This window comes from Alligator mississippiensis, chromosome 3 (genome assembly GCF_030867095.1).
Source record: "Alligator mississippiensis isolate rAllMis1 chromosome 3, rAllMis1, whole genome shotgun sequence".
NCBI classification, from domain to species: domain Eukaryota; kingdom Metazoa; phylum Chordata; order Crocodylia; family Alligatoridae; genus Alligator; species Alligator mississippiensis.
In genome coordinates, this window is record NC_081826.1 from 2,202,294 (window position 1) to 2,221,328 (window position 19,035).

Consider the following 19,035-nt stretch of genomic DNA (forward strand, 5'->3'; position numbering starts at 1 on the left):
TGGCAGTAGCTCCCCGGAGCCGGGGCTGGGTGCAGCTGGCAGGTTGCAAACAGCTGCTCCAGGTTCTGGCAATCTTTGCTGCACCAGCACGTGCACGCGTGCCTCAGAGTGGGCAGTGACGGGGGCCTGAGGCAGCGCAGCCGTGGTCTCTCCCACGCTGTGGCACGCAGGTGATGGCTGTGCAGTGCAGCTGTTTGCAGCCCAGAGCCCAGTCACCAGCTTTGTGCCGGCAGCCGGGGAGAGGCCAGGGTTGTGCTGCCTCAGGCCCCACGCACTGTCTGCTCCGAGGCGGGCATGCAGCCATTTGCAACCTCCGGGCTGCAGCCAGCCCCAGCTGTGGGGAGCTGCTGCCAACTGCAGAGCCCAGGCTGCTTGCAGCAGGTCTTGCAGCTGAGCTGTCCAATTCCCACCCACTCCAAGCCCAGCCCCGCTACTGGGATGAGGCTGGCACTGCCCCTTGCCAGAAGCACTGCACCTTTGCGGGCTTCGCTGTGCGGGGTGGGTGGGTGGTGGCACAGCAGCCCGGCTCTGTGCACCATGCATCTGATTCTGTGTGTCTGTGCGTGTACACACGTCTGGTTCTGGATGTGTGTGTGCATGCGCTTGTTCTGGTTCTCTGTATTTGTGCACATCTGGTTCGGCGTGTGGGGTTTTCTGTATGCATGTGTACGTGCCTGGCTCTCTCTCTGCTCTTCTTTCTCTTTCTTTCTCTTTCTCTTATAGATTCATAGACTATAGGGTCGGAAGGGACCCAATGGATCGTCGTGTCTGATCTTCTGTCCCTGGCAGGAAAGAGGACTGAGGTCTTATTTCTCTTTGCTGTCCTCTCTGTCTCTCTCACTGCAGCATGCTTCACAAAAGAAGTACACAACAAAGACAACACTGATGATTAGTAAATATACTAATATGCCGTGCATTTTGTTTTTCTGGCCCCTTCCAAGGTAGACATTGTGCCGCGGTGCAGGCTCTGGCAGCTGTGCTGACCCGGACCCCGCTCTCCTCCCCAGCGCCCGTGCTGACGGGATGGCTGCTCACGAGCCGTGCCACGCGGCACTGACCCACATGCTGGTGGCCTTCTGCGGCATGGGCTCCTGGGTCCCTGTGACCTCCCTCTGGGTGGAGCTGCCCGTGGTGGTGAAGTCACTTCCAGAAGGTGAGGAGCAGGGGGCTGTAGGGCGAGGGTGGGGGATCCAGCTGGGAGTTCGTGGAGTCTCTGGCCATGGGTTTCAGTGGGGAGCCTGGGCACTGGGGTGGGATAGAGGCACTTGGAGACTGCTCCACGACTGGGAAACCCCCAGTCCCAGGGCCCAACCCGTGTGCTGTGGGGTTGGGCTGCCCACTGTGCCGGGAACAGGGGTGCCAGGGAGGCGTCTCTGCTCCTCACCCCTCTTTCCCCTCCCCGCAGGCTGGAACCTGCCCGCCTACCTCTCTGTCCTCATCGCCCTGGGCAATGTGGGCCCCCTGGCCTTGGCCCTGGTGCACAAGCTGGCCCCGGGCAGGCTGGAGGAGCGCTGGGTCATCCACGGCGTCCAGGGACTGGGCCTGATCGCCGCCGTCTTCCTGGCCCTGTTCTGGGAGCGCACGGTGCTGGTGGCAGGGCAGCCCCGCAGCCTGCCCTACCTGGTGCTGGCCCTGACCCTGGCCCTGGTGTGCTGCACATCCAATGTCACCTTCCTGCCCTTCATGTACCGGCTGCCGCAGCCCTTCGTGCACACCTTCTTCATAGGCCAGGGCCTCGGCGCCCTGTTCCCCTGCATGCTGGCGCTGGGGCAGGGCGTGGGGCAGCTGGAGTGCCGCAAAGGCACCGGCCACAACGCCTCGCAGCCGCACTACCTGGAGGAGAGCTTCTCGGCCACCACCTACTTCTGGCTGCTCTTCGCCATGCTGGCTGTCTCGGCCCTCGCCTTCCTGGTGCTGAGGCTGGCCATGCCCAAGAGCCCCTCCAAGGACAGCGTGGGCACAGAGGAGTCCTTCCCACTTCAGGACAGCACCCCTAGCCCTGCCAGCACCCCCGCGGTACCAGCACCCACCACCCTGGCACCCTCCTTTTGGAGCAGGCGCACCATCTACCTGCTGGGGCTGCTGGGGCTGTCCAACGCGCTGACCAACGGGGTGCTGCCCTCGGTGCAGAGCTACTCCTGCCTGCCCTACGGCAGCCTGGCCTACCACCTGGCCGTCGTGCTCAGCAGCATGGCCAGCTCCTTTGCGTACTTCTTCACCAAGTTCATGCCATGCAGGTGAGTGCAGGCGGCAGCACCTCCGCCCAGCTGCTGCTTTCACAGAGAGGCGTCGGGGTTGGTGCCCCGCAGTTACCTGCCAAAGACCCGTGTCCTGGTTTCACAAGGGCCCCCACAGCAGTCCCCATCTCCCGCATGGAGCTGACCCCCTCCAGCCACCTGCTTTGGATTGTACCCTGTGGGGGGGAATAAGCAAGGCGCACGTGTCCATGTCCCTGCACTGCTTCCCTGACCCCCGCCCCATGCAGAGGGTGACGAAAGGCTTGGTTTCACCCCAAGCTTATGCAGGGTCTGCCAGCATGCCCAGAGGACTGACTTGGAGGGGATGGGACCCCTCTCTAATGGCCCTAGTGTGGCCCATGCCCCTGTCTGAGCCCCCCATGAGACACACCTGTCTGAGTGTGTCTTTGGACCTTGGACCCGGGCCCCGGGCACGGCCTGCCAGGAGCAGATGCAAAGCAAGTCTCCCTGCGTAATGCCAGGCGGCTGGCATGCCGACCTGCCCTTGGAGCACCTGGGCACAGCCTGCCTCGAGGCTGTCTGCAGATACTCCCCGAGCAGGCTCAGCCACCTCGGACCCCTGCTTACGCCATTCCCTGCTGCCAGGCCTGCGGGTGGGGATCACTCTTCACCAGCAGCTGGGAGCACAGGGGGATTCGTGGGCCAGTGGCTGAGAGGGGACCTGGTGGCTGTCTACAAGCTAGCCAAGGGAGACCAGCAGGGAATGGGAGAGTCCCTGTTCCCCCGAGCACTACCGGGGACAACAAGGAATAATAGTCATAAGTTGACCGAGAGCAGGTTCAGACTAGACATCAGGAGGCGCTACTCACCGTCAGGGCGGCTAGGACCTGGAACCAGCTTCCAAGAGCAGTGGTGCTGGCTCCTACCCTGGGGGGCTTCAAGAGGAGGCTGGATGAGCACCTCGCCGGGGTTGTTTGACCCCAGTGCTCTTTCCTGCCGTGGCAGGGGTCGGACTTGATGATCTGCTCAGGTCCCTTCCGACCCGACCTACTACGAAATGTGGCTGTCCCCCTTTGTCCTTTCTCTGCCCCTAGGTCGGTAGCAGACTTGAGCATCATCTCTTTGCTGGGATGCTTGCTTGCAGCCTACCTAATGGTGTTGGCAGCTCTCAGCCCCTGCCCACCGCTGGTAGGGAGCGGCATGGGGGTTGACTTGGTGGTGAGTATCGGGAGTGCCCTGGGGCCAGTAGGATGGCTGCTGGGGAGGGGAGAGGTATCTGCCCCTGCCTCGCCCATGGGTACCACCCATCTGCTTCCAAATGGCAGGGGGTTCCCTGGCTGGTGCCTCTCTTGGGGTAACAGGGCCATCCCCAACTTCTAGCTCTACCTCAATCGCAGCAAAGCTGGGAAGTCTCTGAGGCCAGGATGGTCATCATGCCCTCACCTACCCCGCCATGCCATGCCAATGCCAATGCCAATGCCGTTAGCTGGATGGCAGGGGCTTGCACAGGCAGTTGCTGTTACGGCTTCTCCTGGCAGGTGCTGTCGTGGATCCTGGTGCAGGTCCTCTTCTCCTTTGGGAAGGTGAGGATCAGCAGCCTGCTGCTCGAGGCGGACACACGAAGGGACACCGCGCTGCCCCAGTACAACACCGTCATCCTCGGCAGCTCTCTGTCGAGTGCCTTGATCATGTTGTTCCTCGTCAGCATCCCCCACCTCTTCCACAGAGGGCAGGACTGCATGGACAACTGCATGGTGCAGCCCCCTTCCTACCCCCTAGCAGATGCTCCAGAGGAAAGCCCCCAGCTCCCTTGGGAGACCTGACCCCCTCCTGCTAGGAGAGCCGGGGGCTGCAGGCCTGGGGCAGGGGACAGTGAAGTGAGTGTCATGGTTCCCAAAAACAATTTGTTAATACTCTGGTCTGTGGCAGAATACCTCCCCTGTCTCTCCTCAAACTCTGCTGTCTGATGGTTAGGTTACCTTGCTCCAAGCAGAGGGCAGACACCTCTGGCCCTGAGTTATAACCTGAGCTGGATACATTCCTGAGGGAAGCAGAAAACCAGCTCCCTCTGTCTGTGTGACTGGCCTCGCACGCCTGGGTGGGGCTTACACTATTGCTCTAAGTGTAACCCAAGGGTGGGCCTGTCGTCACTTGGAAGGGATAGATGAGGCAGGCACCAATGCTGTGACAAGGACACCCGTGATTTTGTAGCAAGCCCCCCAGTTTTTGTTTTTTTTTTTAATTTTCAAATCCATTCCCTCCCTGCCCCAATTATTTCTGACTTTTTCTTTCCCTCTCTATTCCCTATAGCGAAGTATGAGTAAGTTAAGACATAGGTATAATAGGTATGAATAAGCTAAGCCATAGCCGTGCCTGGAGCTGTGCGGCCACCAGCGGCAGTGTGGTGGTGGCCAAGCAGCACGCAGCCATCCCCACCACCACCCTGCGCCGTGCACGGCTCCACGCCAGCAGCAGATTTTGTAGGCAAGGGTAGCAGGTCTCTACTGAATAATCAGCTCAATGACCGGACCATTGCTTTCCACGGACTCACCCAGGAACCATGGACCCAGCATTTGAAAGACAAAGATTCTACAGAAATCAGCCAAGCCACTATTGCAACACAGACACCTGAAACTGCATGTCCACACCTGGCGTGCACATGCTCAGTGCACCAGGGCTGACCCTTGCCTGTGAGAAAATGTATCACTAATTGGGCAAGTAAGCAATAGCGTGCATGAATGTGGTGTATATGACTAACAAAGCAGCAGCGGATGATATGAAGACAAGGGAACAGCTAAGAAAGGAAGTGTGGTGTCGGCACCTAGAAGCAAACCACTGACGGCCAGATGTCTGTGTAAACATCCTCGGCAGGAAGAGTGGTTCAGGCTGGCTAGATAAGAGGAACCTTTCTACATGACGACCTTTCCCAGCAACATAAACTGTATAAAAGGGGGCAAGAAAAAGAATGAAAGGGGGAAGAGCTTCCCTCACCACAGGAGCTTGCACCTGTGCATGGCAGGTCAGATACCCCGCTCCGTTAACAGATAGGGATGGACCCTATCTGCAATGCCCTTGGGATCAAGTAAGTGTGGCACCTGTGAGAGTGTATGCATGTGTGAGTGTGTGTGTGGGGTAAAGCACTAAGTATATAACGCCCCGGTACCCTTAGCAATAAACAATCCCGCTGAAAAGAAACCGACTATTAGTCATTAGTCTAATTTTTGGGTTACAGCGGGCAGCACAGTTTGGGGAGGAGGGGAGCAGCCAACAGCGGTGAAAGAACAGGTTAGGGACTACTTAGAAAAGTTGGATGTGTACAAGTCCATGGCGCCAAACTTGTACATGTCCAGATGTGCACGTGTCCACCCTTGAGCCGGAGGGGGCGGGCTGATGTGATTGCAGAGCCATTGGTCATCACCTTTGAAACCTTATAGTGAGCAGGAGAGATCCCGGATGACAGGAAAAAGGGCAAAACATAGTGCCCATATTTAAGAAAGGGAAAAAAGGAGGATTCAGGGAACTAGAGACCAGTCAGCCTCATCTCAGTCCCTGGAAAAATCCTGGAGCAGATCCGCAAGGAATCCATTTCCAAGCACTTGGAGAAGAAGGCGATCAGGAACAGTCAATATGGATTCACTGTGGGCAAGTCACACCTGACCAACCCGATTGCCTCCTGTGACGAAGTGACTGGCTCCGTGGGTATGCGGAGATGGGTAGATGCGGTGTACCTTGATTTTAGCAAGGCTTTTGTTATGGTCTCACAGCATTCTTGTGGGATAATCTAGCAAAGGGACGCAAATGCCAATAGTTGCATTAGTTTCTGCTTTGATTTTGAATTGAATAATACCGTGCTAGCCCCCTAAAGCTTCTAGTTTCAGTTTCACCAGAGAGAAGTGTGTGTGTGTGGGGGAGGGGGGTCTAGGTAAGCACACGCTACATCTTCTGTAGCAGAAAGCCCCTTTTCCTCTTGCCTGCATTGCTCTCCCCTCTTTGGATATGTTTCTCTTTTTCTACCTTTTCTTCCTTCCTCTCTCTTTCACTTTAAGATAAGGAATTGTGTTTTAAAATTTGTATGTGTGCATTTTGTATCTCCCCTTGTAGTTTGGTATTTTTATCTATTTGTGTGCCATGGCATTTGTAGCTTATATTTTATACTCCTCACCTTTCAACTGAATGTGTTTAGTTTCAGAAGTAAATTATACATTGTAACAATGTTAACAAGGGCAGGAATCAAACTGCCCTTCCCTGTATCAGGCTGGCCCCTGAAAGAGCAAGTGAATCAGTGATTGAATGTGTAACATAGTAGCAGACAGCAATTAACACCTGGAAGCTGCAGATCAACCAACAGAAGAAATCAGTAGAAGACAACGTAACAACCGGGAAATCTCTAAACCTCACTGATCAAGGGCTAGAAGCCCTGGCCTGAGTTAATCAACGCCGGGGACCAACTTTTGGGCTGAATAGCTCCAGATCGACCACTCCCAGAGCCCTATTCTAAATTCATCAACGGACTCCCAAACCTGCACGTACATGCAGACGACCCCTGGGGCTGACAGATGCCGTCCAGTAGCCACCGGGGGGAGGGAAGTCCCACGAGGGTCAATGACTCCTGGATTGGGCAAACCTGAAAACTGGGGAGTCACCAAAGTCTGCCAGGGACAGATGAAAGGCAGTGAAAAGTGACCCTCAGTGGCACCCTCTTGATCTCCAACTCGACCAGACCTGTCCAGTCAGAAGGACCAGCCGGCGACCCCCTTCTGGAAGATAACACCACGCTGAAAGAAGCCTCAACGACAGACTCCAGCGCTTGTAGGATAGGTATACCTGACTCTGTAGCCTGCTACTGTGCATGTGCGTGTGCGGGGACCAGCCCCAGGGTTTGTGATTACAGTGTTTCAATCCGCCTAGTAAACTAGAATTTTAAGGATCCTGAGTTGGACATTTGTAGCCAACACTTCTGCACCCCCTTTCTAAGCCCCCAGATTTTCCCACAGTGCCCACGGAGGGCTGGCACTTACAGCTGTAACATCCTCTCTGGGCAGCAGCAGATGCAGCAAAAAAGCTCTTCTACCCCTCTGAGCTTAGCAAGCTCCCTGGGGCAGAGATCAGCTGTGGCAGCATCATTTTTCCCTCCCCATGGGTCAAAAGCAGCAGCTGGCTGTGGATTTAGCCGAGCACGATCTCTCTCACCAGCCCTGTGAATGGCCAGATGCAGCAAAGGGACAGACTCCATCTCCCCTGACACCCCAGGGAGGCGAGGTGGAGCAAAGAGGAATGAACCCCGCTCTGGCGGGGGGCACTTACATATCAGGGCGATATGAAGAGAGCATGTCTGCACTGACCTGGCCACGTGCCTTCACTCTTCAAGCAGGGAGCAGCATGCATGCCCCCCTGCACCCATTGATAGGGGACCCCCACACCCCGAGACAGCCCAGGCTGGAAAAGCAGCTGCCTGGCCACATACAGCATGAGCAAGGCATCGTCCCTAGTAGTCTCCCACCCACCGACTTGCTTCTCTTTGCCTAGAGAAACCGAGTCGCATCCATGCTGCAGCACCTCCGACAGCTGAGACTGCTCCAGTGCCAGGCAAAATGGAGCAGTGGAGACTGACATCCAGTCTCGTGTCCCACTCCGCCCTGCCAGGTCCCCAGCGCAGCCTTCCCCGGGCCAGCTCGGTTCGCTTTAACACCAAAGACCCCACTCGTAACTCAACGGCATTTATTAAACGTGTGCAAAAAGTGGGTTTCCTCTAAAACCTCAGGGCCTGGCAGCGGCTTATCCTAGGCACCGATCCTGACCCCAGCCCTGCCAGCACTGCTGCAGCGTGCCAAAGCCCCAAGCCTGCAGGCCTGGCGTCACGGCTGGCACCCGGGGATGGGCAAGAAGAGCCCAGTATGACCTTCCCACAAGCACAAGTGCGGGCGGGCGAGCAGAAAGCAGTTTCTCCCAAATCAGCGTGAGAACGGACCAGCCCCAGTTTTGAGCCTGACCCACGGCTCACAGCTGCAACGTTCAGGCCAGGAACAATTTTAAAAGAGCCTTCCCCAAAAAGAGGGAGCCCAAAGGGACCTGGGGCACGCACCCAAGTCACGCTTGTCACACTGCAAACGTGCGCATTAAAACCAGAGGCAGTGTTTAAAAGAAGAGTCTCCATAGGTCACGCTGACCTGGCACCCTGGGTCTCGGGGCAGCGAGCTGGGAGGCTGCAGCGCAGCTGGCGTGGGACACATGCCCCTAGGCGTGGACGTGGCAGAAGTTCTGCCCCAGGACAGCCTTCTTCCTGCACGGCTGCCCGGCCCTGGTGACACCCTGGCACAGGCTCCGTGGAGACAGCAAGGAGGTGGACCTGCAAGGGCAGACAGCCACGGTCAGGCCAGGAGCCCTGAGACGCCCCCTCGCGTCTCTGGCCACGAGCTGGATGCGACATGGGCTGGTTCTAGGCTTCATCCCCCATTGCTCCCCACCTCACCAGGCCCAGCTGCCATCCGGTGGCTGCGTGGATGGGTTGAGTGCACGGGAGGTGGCAATGCCACGTACTTACATGTCACTGGCCAAGGTCTGGTTGGGGCTGTAACACCGTAGCAGAGAGGCAGGGCTGAGGCCTGGATGGCGCTTGTCCGGCGTGGCCTGTTGGGAGAGGAGTGATGCACGTCCTGGCTCCAAGGACCAGCTGCTGCTTCAGCTGATGCCCACGGGCCCAGCACCCCCACCCAGGGCCCAGAGAGATGCCGAGGACCCTATGTGCATGGATCCTGATGGGCTGGAGGGGTGTTGGGGGTCTCTCGAGCAGCACACTTGTTTTACAGCCATTCTCCCAGCACTGCTCAGCATCCGAGGGGTTCGACTGACTGGTGTCCACGGCCTTACTTAGGCTGCGACAAGCAAGCTGGGTGCCCACCTGGTCCTGGGCAGCTTAGCCAACAGCATGGGAGCTGACCACGATGACCCAGCCTCCCCCACAGCCCCACACACCTACCCGCCTCTCCAGCACCTCGTGCCAGGTGCTGCGGGCAAAGCTGATGCGACGCAGGCTCGTGGCATGGCCCAGCCCGGGCCCCGGGGCTGTAGAGGATGGGGACAGCCTCAGGGAGTCCGGCTCCAGGTAGGGACCATCTGCAATAGAGCCATGGGCAGTGCTCCAGTGCCCGGGGACACAGAGACCAGGGCCCCGGGAGCGAGCAGAGTCCAGCTGGCCCCCAAGCAGCGAGCGGGGGCTCTGGGGAGACCCCACCAGGGTGCTCGAGGGGTCTCCAAAGGAAGCCAAGTCCCCGGGGAGGTAGGGCTGGTTTCCCCCATCTCCCGCCTGCTCCGTTTGTTCCACCAAGGCTCGTTCCTGGCTCCACTCGTGGGAGCTCCCCGGTCCCGCCTTGCCGCACCCAGCAGGAAGGGGAGCACCTACCCCCAAGGCATGTGCTCCGGCCCCGCTCACCTGGCAGGTAGCTCATGTCCTCCAGCTGGTGGAGCTCCTCTTTCAGGAGGCTGGTCTCACACTCCCTGCCGGGGGAGGAAGCCAGGTCACGGAGCTGGGCACACCCCGGTGCCCCCTCGGCAGCCGGCAGCTCTCCCTTCGGTCCCACAGGAGACACAGAGCTGGGCGGCAAGGGGTGCAAAGCCCACGTGGACCCACGGATGAAGCGTTGGGATGTGGAGGGAGAGGAGTGCCAGCTCAGGTCTGGGATCTAACAGGGGGACCCAGCACCCCTTGATCCAGGAGAGCCCTGCCTGCCGGACACTCTCCAGCAAGGGCAGACGGACACCCAGCTCCTGACAGAGCAGAGCTGGGAGATCCTGGGCTCTGCCACCGCTGGCCTGCCCAACCCTGGGCATGTCCCTAGCACCTGGCGGGGCAGGCCAGGCTAGCAGGGAAGGGGGTTTAAGTCCCTACGTACTGTGCACCGGCCCCCACCATAGATGCAGATTCTCCATGACCGGCAGGGGTGCCAAGTGCTCTCACTACCCATCTCCTCTGCAGCACCTGGCCCCCACCTTGCACCCAGGCGCTCGCCTGGTCCAGACACTGACCAAAAGCCCTTTGGGCCCTGGCTCGTAGCCGAGGGGCTGATGCTCCCGAGGGTCTCTCCTCCTACCTGTCCGGGGTGGAGGTCCTGCGGCTGCTGGGATCAGCCCTGGCCCCCACGGCTCTCTGGGGAGTGGGCAGCAGGGTGAGCCTGGGCTTCTGGCCCTGCACCCTCCAGGCCCCATGGCACACACTGGTCAGCAGCCAGTGCCCTGCATAAAGAGGGGGAAATGCAGCCACGGTCAGCCCAGTGCTGCTCCCACTTGCAGAGAGCAATGCAGTTTTCCCCACCTCGGGCTGCTGGGTCCATGCATGACCCTGGCATCCACCCAAACCTGGCAACCCCGGGTGCAGAGGAAGGGAGCCCAGCTGTACCCACCCATGATGACGAGCACCAGGAGGGCAGTGAGTGCCGGGAAGCCCAGGGAGGCAGCGCGCTGCAGCTCGGAGAGTGCATTGGCCGCCACCAGCACCAGGAGGGCGGCACGGGGCAGTCCCGGCGTCTGCAGGAAGGCCAGGAGCAGGGCGGCCAGCAGGAAGTAGGCGGCATGCAGCGTGCAGGTGGAGATGGCCCCCAGGCTCACCCCTGCGAGAGGAGGGAGCAAGGTTGGTTAGGCATCCCTGGGCACCAGGCCAGCTCCTGGGCTGGCACCGGGGCCCTGCCGGTCCCTGCTCAGGCTGGGGGTTGGGGGGTGTCAGTGCACCCCCTAACTCCACCTGGAGAGGAAGGTCACCAGCTAGAGCCACAGGGGAAAGGACAAGAGCGGATGGATGGTGCTCCAGTACTGAACAACCTAGGGACGGCCAGCGAGGGCTTGGACAGAGGCTACTTTAGGAGCAGCAAGGACACGCGGCTTTATGCCAGGGGTAACTATACCCCAGGGCAGCCATGTGTCTGCTCCACCAGCCCAGGGTATCTCCCCGAAGGAGATGGGCTGCCCTAGTCGCCACGTGCTGCAATAGCACCAAGTGTGGCTGGGGTGTCTGCTCCTTACCCCAGGTTCAGTTACCCCACGGTAAGTGCTGCGTCTGTTCCCTAAGGCCTGCTCACACCGAGCTGTGGAGCCCAACCGGGTTCAGCCCCGTGTCACCTGTCCAGGCGATGACGCTCTGGACGTGCTGCAGCCGGCTCTCCACGCTGCTCTGCAAGTGCTCCACGGCGCCCAGCACCTGCCCCAGGCTCCGATTCACCCGCTGCAGCTTGCCCATCAGCTCCTCGTAGTACAGGCCTGTCTGGCTCTGGTAGGACTGGATCAGCGCCAGGTCAGACTCTGGGGGTGGAGGAAACCCGGAGCCTAGTGCCCATGCTGCTGGCAGGGGGCAGCTGGCTCTGGCAGGGGGGTCCCATCCAGGGCAGGGCCAAGGGTCCCAAGGAAGGGAGAGATGGTGGAGACTGCCTATGCCAGCTGCCATAGTCCCAGCTGGGAGCATCCAGCCCATGCCCCTCCTGCCCCGGTACCGATTTTGGCGTAGACCTGCTGGGTGCGGCTCTGCACGCGGCCGAGGTCGGCCAGGATGGCCCGGTGCCCCTCCTGCAGCTCCACGTCCTGCTCGCCCAGGTGGATGCTCATGTTCTCTGTGGGGCAGAGAGGGGCAGGACCCCCGTGAGACCCCATCCCATGCTCAGCTACGCCTGGGACAAGGAGCCTCCAGCCAGCTCCTGCGGCCCAGGGAGGGTCATGCCGGGGCCAGCTGCACCTTGGGGCCCCCTTCCAGACCTCCCACAGGAGCTCCAGGCCACGGGGATTGCAGGGTGGCCAGTGGGCACCATGCATGGGACAGTGCACCATGCTCACCCATCTTCCTGGTGATGCCCTCGATGAGCTGAGCCACCTGCTGCTGCCCGCTGGCGATCAGGGCTTCCTCCTGGGCTAGCTGCTCCAGGTTGCCGCGGAGGGAGGATGCCATCTGCTCCTGGCCGCCCTGCAGTCTCTCCTGCTCCACCAGCAGCTCGTGCTGGCCACGGACCACCCGCTGCAGGGACTCCTCCGTCAGCTCCTTCAGCTCCTCCTGCCCGTCCTGCCGGAGACGTGGGGCCCAGCTCAGAGCCCTGCGAGGAAGGCAACTCCCCTAGCAGGGCTACCCATGGGGGGCAGAAGCGTGGCTGGGGGTAGGCTACCAATCCCAGCATGCCTTGCTTTACCTTGTAGTTGGGCAGGAGCAGTACAGAAGCTGGGATGGACCAGAGCGGTGATTCTCAACCGGGGTGCTGTAGCACGCTGGGGTGCCACAAGACTGTTTTAAGGGTGGCACAGCATCACCACTGTCAAGCCCCTGCCACATGTTGCACTTGAGATGCCATTAACCAAAAATTACATCTTAGGTTGCAACTCGGCCACACGTTACAGCCATTAACGGCACTGTAAACCAAGGAACAAGCCACAAAGGTGTTCCACAAAAAAACAGGTAACAACTTTGTCGCTGGTTTGCATCACACCACTAGCTGAACTAGTGGCCAGGTGCTCCCCATGGCCATGACCCCCCGCCGCTGATGGGTCTTCTCAGCTGTAGGGGAGCACCATGACCCCCCCCTTCCCTCAATCAGCTGAGGGAGCTCCCAGCTGCAGGAGCTTGCTGGTACAAGGGGAGCCTGGGATTGTGACAACAGGAAGGTCTTTTTCCTCCAGCATGTCATTAAAACGTGGAGCTTGTCACCACCAGACGTGGTGGAAGCTGTGAGTTTAGCCAGGCTCACAAAGGGATTGGACATGTTCTTGGAGGAACAGGGCATCAGTAGCTATTAAGCACGGGAGCGAGGAGCACGGCCTCTGCGTCACAACTGTCTCGGGACTGATTTAGTCCACGGCAGGACTGATGCGACACCAAGCTCCCCCTGCACTAGCAGCAAGGCGTGATGGGAGGCTCAATCCCACAATCGCACCTCTGGCCATAATCACACCTCCGGCACACGTGGCATGGCAGGAAGCGTGATTGCGTGGATTGTGCATTAGATCCCATCACACCTTTACCTGCACATCTGGTAGGGGCCGTAGCTCTGCAAAACACGTACATGCGATTCACAACATAAACCCAGAGATTTCAAACAGGAATCATAAAAAATGAGGGTTGGAGGGATCTCCGGAGGTCCCATCTAGTCCAACCCCCTGCTCCAAGCAGGACCAGCCCCAGCTACATCATCCCAGCCAGGGCTTTGTCTACCCGGGTCTTCAAAACCTTCAAGGATGGAGACTCCCCCACCTCTCTGGGGAGCCTGGCCCAGTGCTTCACCACCCTCCTCATGAGAAAGTTCTTCCTAATATCCAGCCTCAACCTCCCTTGCTGCACTCCCGCGTCCAAACCGTTCTGCGCTGCTGTGGGCTCGCTGGGCTGTTTGCAACAGAAGAATTGCTCTAGGACTTGGTCATTGTCGGACATGGGGTGAAAGCAAAGAGCCGGTATTTTTGGAGAGTGCCCCAAGTCGAACGGGGTTGAGAGAGTATGGGAGAAGCCAGGGTGTTGGGGCGATATCTTTTATTGGACCAAACACATGGCAAGTAGGCGGCATGCAAGCCTTGGGGCACAGAGGGTCCTTTGGGGCTGAGAAAGCCACAGCCTCCAACATCCTGCTTGCTTAAAAGGCTGTTCATGTCCCCTCCAGAAAGCCCAGGCCGTGCCCCCATTACAGAGGAAGACCAGTAATGGAAGGGATTTCTCCCCAGTATGCACCAGTCTGAGTTGGGGGGAAATCCCTTCCTGCCCCCAGGGCAGCATGAGCGTGGGGGCAAGACCCTCCAGCCAGGACCCTGCGGGGTTGGTGCCAGCTGGCCACACTCTGGACCCAAGCCCCGCGTCACCCCAGCTGCCCGGCAAGTCAAGTCCTTGCTGGGACACCCACCTTGAGCATCCTCATGGCCTCCAGCTGGCCGGCGGCCGTGGAGACCAGCGCGTTGACCGTCTGCTCCGTCCGGCGCCTGAACTGCAGCTGGCGGGTGGCGTAGCAGACGGCTCGGGCCCGGTTGCTGACGATGTGGTAGGCGTTCCAGGTGTCGGGGTCCATGCCCGCCGTGCACGCCGCGAGGCTCTGGGGGAGAGGGGGCCGGGCAGGGTTACGGTACAGAGCCGGGGCGCAGAGCAAGGGGAGACTCGAGTCGCGTGGGGGGCACCTGCATGGTGCAAGAGGGCTGGGCAGCACAGGGCAAAGGGCGGGGGTGCAACGAGCTCCACCGCCCCCATGCAGACCGAGGGAGGGTCTCGACCCGGCTGCCCCAGCGGGACCCCGTACCATGCCGGCGGTGCAGGGGTAGGTGCGGCGCCCCTCGGCGCTGGCCTGGCAGTTGAAGAGCGACACCCCCAGCTTGGCCACCTCCTCCTCGGCCATGTCGGCGCAGGACGAGCGGAGCCGGGCCACGACCTGCGGGCGGGCAGGCGGGAAAAGCACCGTGACGCCAGGGCCCGACTCGGTTTCCCTCCCAGCCCCGGCGCAGACCCACGAGGGCCCGGCTGCGCTGGGAGACGCACCCCGGGGCTGCCAGCAGACGCGGTCCCCGGGGAGCCCAGGGGCCACGCCGCCCAGGGGCCACGCCTTCACCTGGTGGTGGCACGCGTCCAGCGCAGACAGGTCCAGGAGCCGGGCCTCGGCCAGGAAGCGCTCGTCGCCCGCGCCCATCTCGAAGGGGGCCGCAGGGCGGGGGGCCGGCGTGGGGCTGGCCGGGGGGCCACGCAGCCACCCGAAGAGCCCGTGGCAGGGCGCGCACAGCAGGGCGGGCAGCAGGACAGCCCAGCAGTTCCACGGCAGCATCGCTGGGGGCGCGGGGACGCTGTGGGGTGAAGGGGCCGGGTGGGGTTTAGGGTAGGGGGCTGCCGTCCCAGCCCCTGCAGCCTCCCCGGGCCAGAGCAGGGCCCAGCCCCGTGGCAGTGGCAGGAGCCCCACGTGCACACACGTGTGCGCCGTGGGCCACAGCCCTGTGCACTCAGCACTAGGGGAGGGTGCCTGTGTGCACACACATGTGTATGAGTGTGCGTGCCTGGATGCACACAGGACCACGCATGTGCATGCCTGCGCACATGTGCATGTGGGGGAGCATGCACGCCTTTACATGCATGTGCATCCGTGCATGCATTGCCCGTGCATGTGTAGCATGCCCAGATACGCATATGAGTGTGTGTGCACATGTGCATCCGCGTGCGCATCGCCTGTGTGTGTGTGTGTGTGTGTGTGTGTGTGTGTACACACGCATGAAGTCAGGTCCCACCCCTACCGGGAAAGGCGCAGGAAGTGGGCGGGACCTGTTGCTGAGCAGGTTACCATGGAGACGGTGCAGCCCCCCCCCCTTACCTGGTTACAGAGCAGCCGGAGCAGGGGAAATCCCCCGGGGGCCCCTATGACGCCACCGGCCCGTGACACCGCCCCCAGCGGCAGCCAATCCGCGGAGCGAGGGCGGGGCAAGCTCGCTCGGCGTGGGTGGGGGGCGGGCACGCGGGGCGGGGTCCAAACCCCCACGTGGGGGGCCACGTGACGCGGGTTCATGCGCCCACGTGGGGCGCGGGGTCACGCGGGCGGGGCGGGGCCCACGCGGGACGCATGGAGCCGCCGGGGCCGCGCGTGGGCTTCGTGGGCGCCGGGCGCATGGCGCTGGGGGTGGCCCGCGGGGCCGTGCTGGCAGGTGGGGCCGGGCCGCTGCCCCCACGGGCATCCCCCTATCTCCGCCGGGGCTTGGGGGTGTGGGGTGGGGAGGGGAGGGGGGCCAGGCGCTGACCCGTGCCCCGTGTCCCCCCAGGGAAGGTGCCGGCTGCCCAGGTGTGGGCCAGCGCCCCCAGCACCCGCAACCTGCGCGCCTTCGAGGTGAGCCCCTCGCGGGCGGGCGGGCGGGTGGGGCGGGGGGCGCTGGTGGGGACCCAGGTCCGAGGAGGGGGAGGTGCTGGGCGCGGGGCTGACCCGCCCCGCCCCGTCCCCTCCCGTCCCCGCGCAGGAGCTGGGCTGCCGGACCACGCACAGCAACGGGGAGGTGGTGCAGAGCTGCATCCTGGTCTTCCTGGCCACCAAGCCCCACGTGCTGCCCGGCGTGCTGCAGGAGATCGCCCCCCTCGTCACCCCCAACCACGTCCTCGTGTCGCTGGTGGCGGGGGTCACGCTGCAGACCCTGGAGCAGGTGAGTGGCGGGAGAAGGGCCCCGGGGCGGGCGGCCCGCCCCCCGCCCCGCCCCGCGCGGCCCCGGCTCGGCCCCACCTCCGTGTCTTCCTGCAGATGCTGCCGCCCGGGACCAAGGTGCTGCGGTTCATGCCCAACCTGCCGTGCGTGGTGCAGGCGGGGGCGGTGGTGTTCGCCCGGGGGCGCTGCGCGGGGGAGCGTGAAGCCGCCGTGCTGCAGGGCCTGCTGGCGGCCTGCGGGCTGTGCGAGGAGGTGCCCGAGTCCTACATCGACATCCACACCGGGCTCAGCGGCAGCGGCGTGGCCTACGTGAGTGCCGGCGGCGGGACCCCGCGGGCCTGCCTGGGCGCCTGCGCTGCGGCCCGACTGCAGGCGCGCCCGAGTGTTGCTCTGCGGCTTCGGTCCGGGCGTTTGGGGCTCCCTGACCCTTGCACGGGGCCCAGCCGTGCTCTGCTGCGGGGAGCACCCCCTAGGGTGGGTTGGGGCCTGGGTGTCCCTTGCCAAAGGAGCACATGGCTGCCCTGGGGTAAGCTGGACAGACGGCGCCTGTCCCAGGACAGCCTGCACCCGTGTCGTCATGCCCCTTGCTCTCCTAGGGGTAGCTATCTGACACGGGCCGCGGCAGGTCTCGTCGTCTCCTCTGCTTCACGCCTAAGCCGAGGCAGATTACGCCGGTGTAACCATCTCGTCTGTCCGTGCCCCTGAACTGGCCCCAGAAGGCCCCCCACTACCTCTTGCCTTGCCAGGCTGAGCGCTCTGGCCTTGACCTCCGCCAGACGCTTTGCGTTGTGGGCACGACCCACGAAGGATCGTGGCAGGATCCAGCTGTGATCCAGTGGGACCGGGGCCGCCAGCGCAGGGTGGAGCACGTGGCTCTGCCGGGCTCCGTCCTCCAGAAGCAGCAGGTTCACGGCCGTGGGCTAATGGTGGGCTGTTCTCCCCCCACCAGGTCTACATGTTTGCTGAAGCCCTGGCGGAGGGAGCAGTGAAGATGGGCATGTCCGGGCCCCTGGCCAGCCGGATCGCTGCCCAGACCCTGCTGGTGAGCACACACCTGGCTTGCCTGCCAGGAGCTCCCCGTCCTGCCCTTCCCGGGGCGCTCTGTCCCCAACCCCTGCTCCTCCAGCCCCAAGCCTCCCTCTGCTGCAGGTCTGGTTCTGGGGGGAAAGTCCTTGGTTGTGTCCCTACCTCCTGCTTCCCTGTGGCTCCCTCTCCCCTCCTGGGGACTCTTCTCCAAGGGGCTGTGGCACTCCCAGCCGGGCTGGCGTCCCCTTAGGATCCAAGCAGCTGGAGACCACTTGGCTCCAGCCGCTGGAGTCTTAGGGCTGAGCTGGGGGAAGCCAGGCAGATGCCTTGTAATGGCTGAGGAAGCATCTCTATCACGCTGGGCACTGACGTTGTTGGAAAGATCGAAGCCGTGTGAGCAGAGGAGCTGGAGTGCAGCTTAGTGTTAGGCGCAGCACCAGGTCACCAGTCCCAGCCTGGTCTGATCCCCCCTGGCCAGGCTCTTGGAGGCATCGTGAGCAGGGGTCAGGCACCTACCTCGTGCATGCAGCGGGTTCCTTGAGCTGGGTGGATGCCACGGAAGTGCGAGAGGAGGGAGCGTGTGGCCGTAGCATGGGCTCCAGCAGGAGCAGGGGTGCTGTGAGATGCACCCCACCCCCCACACCTTGCCTCTGCCTGCAGGGAGCAGCCAAGATGATGCTGGAGACAGGGGAGCACCCGGCCAAGCTGCGGGCGGATGTGTGCACACCCGGCGGCACCACCATCCACGCCCTGCACGAGCTGGAGAAGGGCGGGCTGCGGGCTGCTGTCATGAACGCCGTGGAGGCTGGCACCATTCGGGCCCGCGAGCTGGGCAAGAACTAGGGCCTGCAGCGCAGCACCATGGAGGCTGCCCGGAGCATGCCAGGCCGGGGCAGGTGTCGCCCTCCTAGCCCTGCTCCTTCGTGGACGTGACTTTCACTGCCCAGGGAGGCGGCTTTCCACGGGAGGGTTGGGACCTGGGCCTGCTCTGTGCCTGCTGGTTGTGCTCTCAGTGGGCCACGGCTCCAATAAATGGTGCAGGCAGCTGCTGTGCTGTTCCCCTTGGCTCCTCGGGGTCTCCTGTGTCCTGCGATCATGGAGAAGCCAGGCTGGAAGAGACCGGCAGAGGTCACATCCGGTCCAACCCCTTCCTGAGGCAGGATCAGCCCTGTGCAAACCAGCCCAGACCCATCCATCATCTAAACTTTAAAACTGCTGTCATCCCTGACACGTCACCAGATAGGGCACCCTTCCTGCCCGCAGTGCAGCGTCGGTCTGAGCCCGAGCGGAGGGGCAGGATCCTGCTGGGTTGGTTCCATCAGGAGCATTGGTGCAGCCCAGTAGCTGCCCAACCTCTCCTTGAACACCTCCAGTGACGGAGAGGCTCCCACTTCCCTGGGCTTCTCTCCCTGCCCTGACACCATGGAGGTTTTTCCTGACATCCAACCTAAACCTGCTTTGCTGCAACTTCAAGTCATTGGTGTATGTGTTGCTGTCAGGATTTGCAGCTCCTGCTTGGCTGAGCACCGCCTGCATGTGTCCCGGGGGTCAGTGCCACATGTCATGCTCCCAAGATGCTCTGGGGAGGAGGTTGGATGTGCTCTCTGGCTCGCAGCTGGACCCCTGGCCTCCCACAGCCCTGCTGGGTTTTGGTTGGAGCAAGGAGGGGAATAGCAACAGGTCCTAGCAAAGAGGAAGCCCCTCGG

At 61.8% G+C, this 19,035-nt stretch overlaps 3 protein-coding genes across 6 annotated transcripts; 2 read left to right on the forward strand and 1 right to left on the reverse strand.

Moving 5' to 3' along the window:
• The first annotated feature begins 973 nt into the window (after positions 1-973).
• Positions 974-7,125, forward strand: LOC109282451 (solute carrier family 52, riboflavin transporter, member 2). The gene is made up of 4 exons (XM_019484512.2): positions 974-1,153; positions 1,406-2,237; positions 3,293-3,416; positions 3,737-7,125. The coding sequence occupies exons 1-4, from the start codon at positions 1,024-1,026 to the stop codon at positions 4,019-4,021; spliced, it is 1,371 nt and encodes a 456-aa protein (XP_019340057.2). The 5' UTR covers positions 974-1,023; the 3' UTR covers positions 4,022-7,125.
• A 777-nt stretch (positions 7,126-7,902) lies between these two features.
• LOC102574147 (protein brambleberry) lies at positions 7,903-15,736 on the reverse strand. 4 transcript variants are annotated; one of them, XM_059723683.1, is made up of 13 exons: positions 15,491-15,736; positions 14,744-14,972; positions 14,438-14,566; positions 14,051-14,236; positions 12,012-12,234; positions 11,675-11,791; positions 11,307-11,486; positions 10,595-10,801; positions 10,286-10,427; positions 9,628-9,788; positions 9,175-9,311; positions 8,740-8,825; positions 7,903-8,544 (listed from the first exon to the last, which is right to left on the reverse strand). In XM_059723683.1, the coding sequence occupies exons 2-13, from the start codon at positions 14,951-14,953 to the stop codon at positions 8,433-8,435; spliced, it is 1,890 nt and encodes a 629-aa protein (XP_059579666.1). In that variant the 5' UTR covers positions 14,954-14,972; positions 15,491-15,736; the 3' UTR covers positions 7,903-8,432. The 4 variants fall into 4 exon arrangements, with proteins under 4 accessions (XP_059579666.1, XP_059579665.1, XP_059579668.1 ...); XM_059723682.1 differs by lacking the exon at positions 15,491-15,736 and having other exon boundaries at positions 14,744-15,465; XM_059723685.1 differs by lacking the exon at positions 15,491-15,736 and having other exon boundaries at positions 9,628-9,692; positions 14,744-15,464.
• Positions 15,703-18,387, forward strand: PYCR3 (pyrroline-5-carboxylate reductase 3). Its single transcript, XM_059723688.1, has 6 exons — positions 15,703-15,818; positions 15,933-15,997; positions 16,125-16,304; positions 16,400-16,612; positions 17,253-17,345; positions 17,990-18,387. The coding sequence occupies exons 1-6, from the start codon at positions 15,737-15,739 to the stop codon at positions 18,170-18,172; spliced, it is 816 nt and encodes a 271-aa protein (XP_059579671.1). The 5' UTR covers positions 15,703-15,736; the 3' UTR covers positions 18,173-18,387.
• The last annotated feature ends 648 nt before the right edge of the window (positions 18,388-19,035 follow it).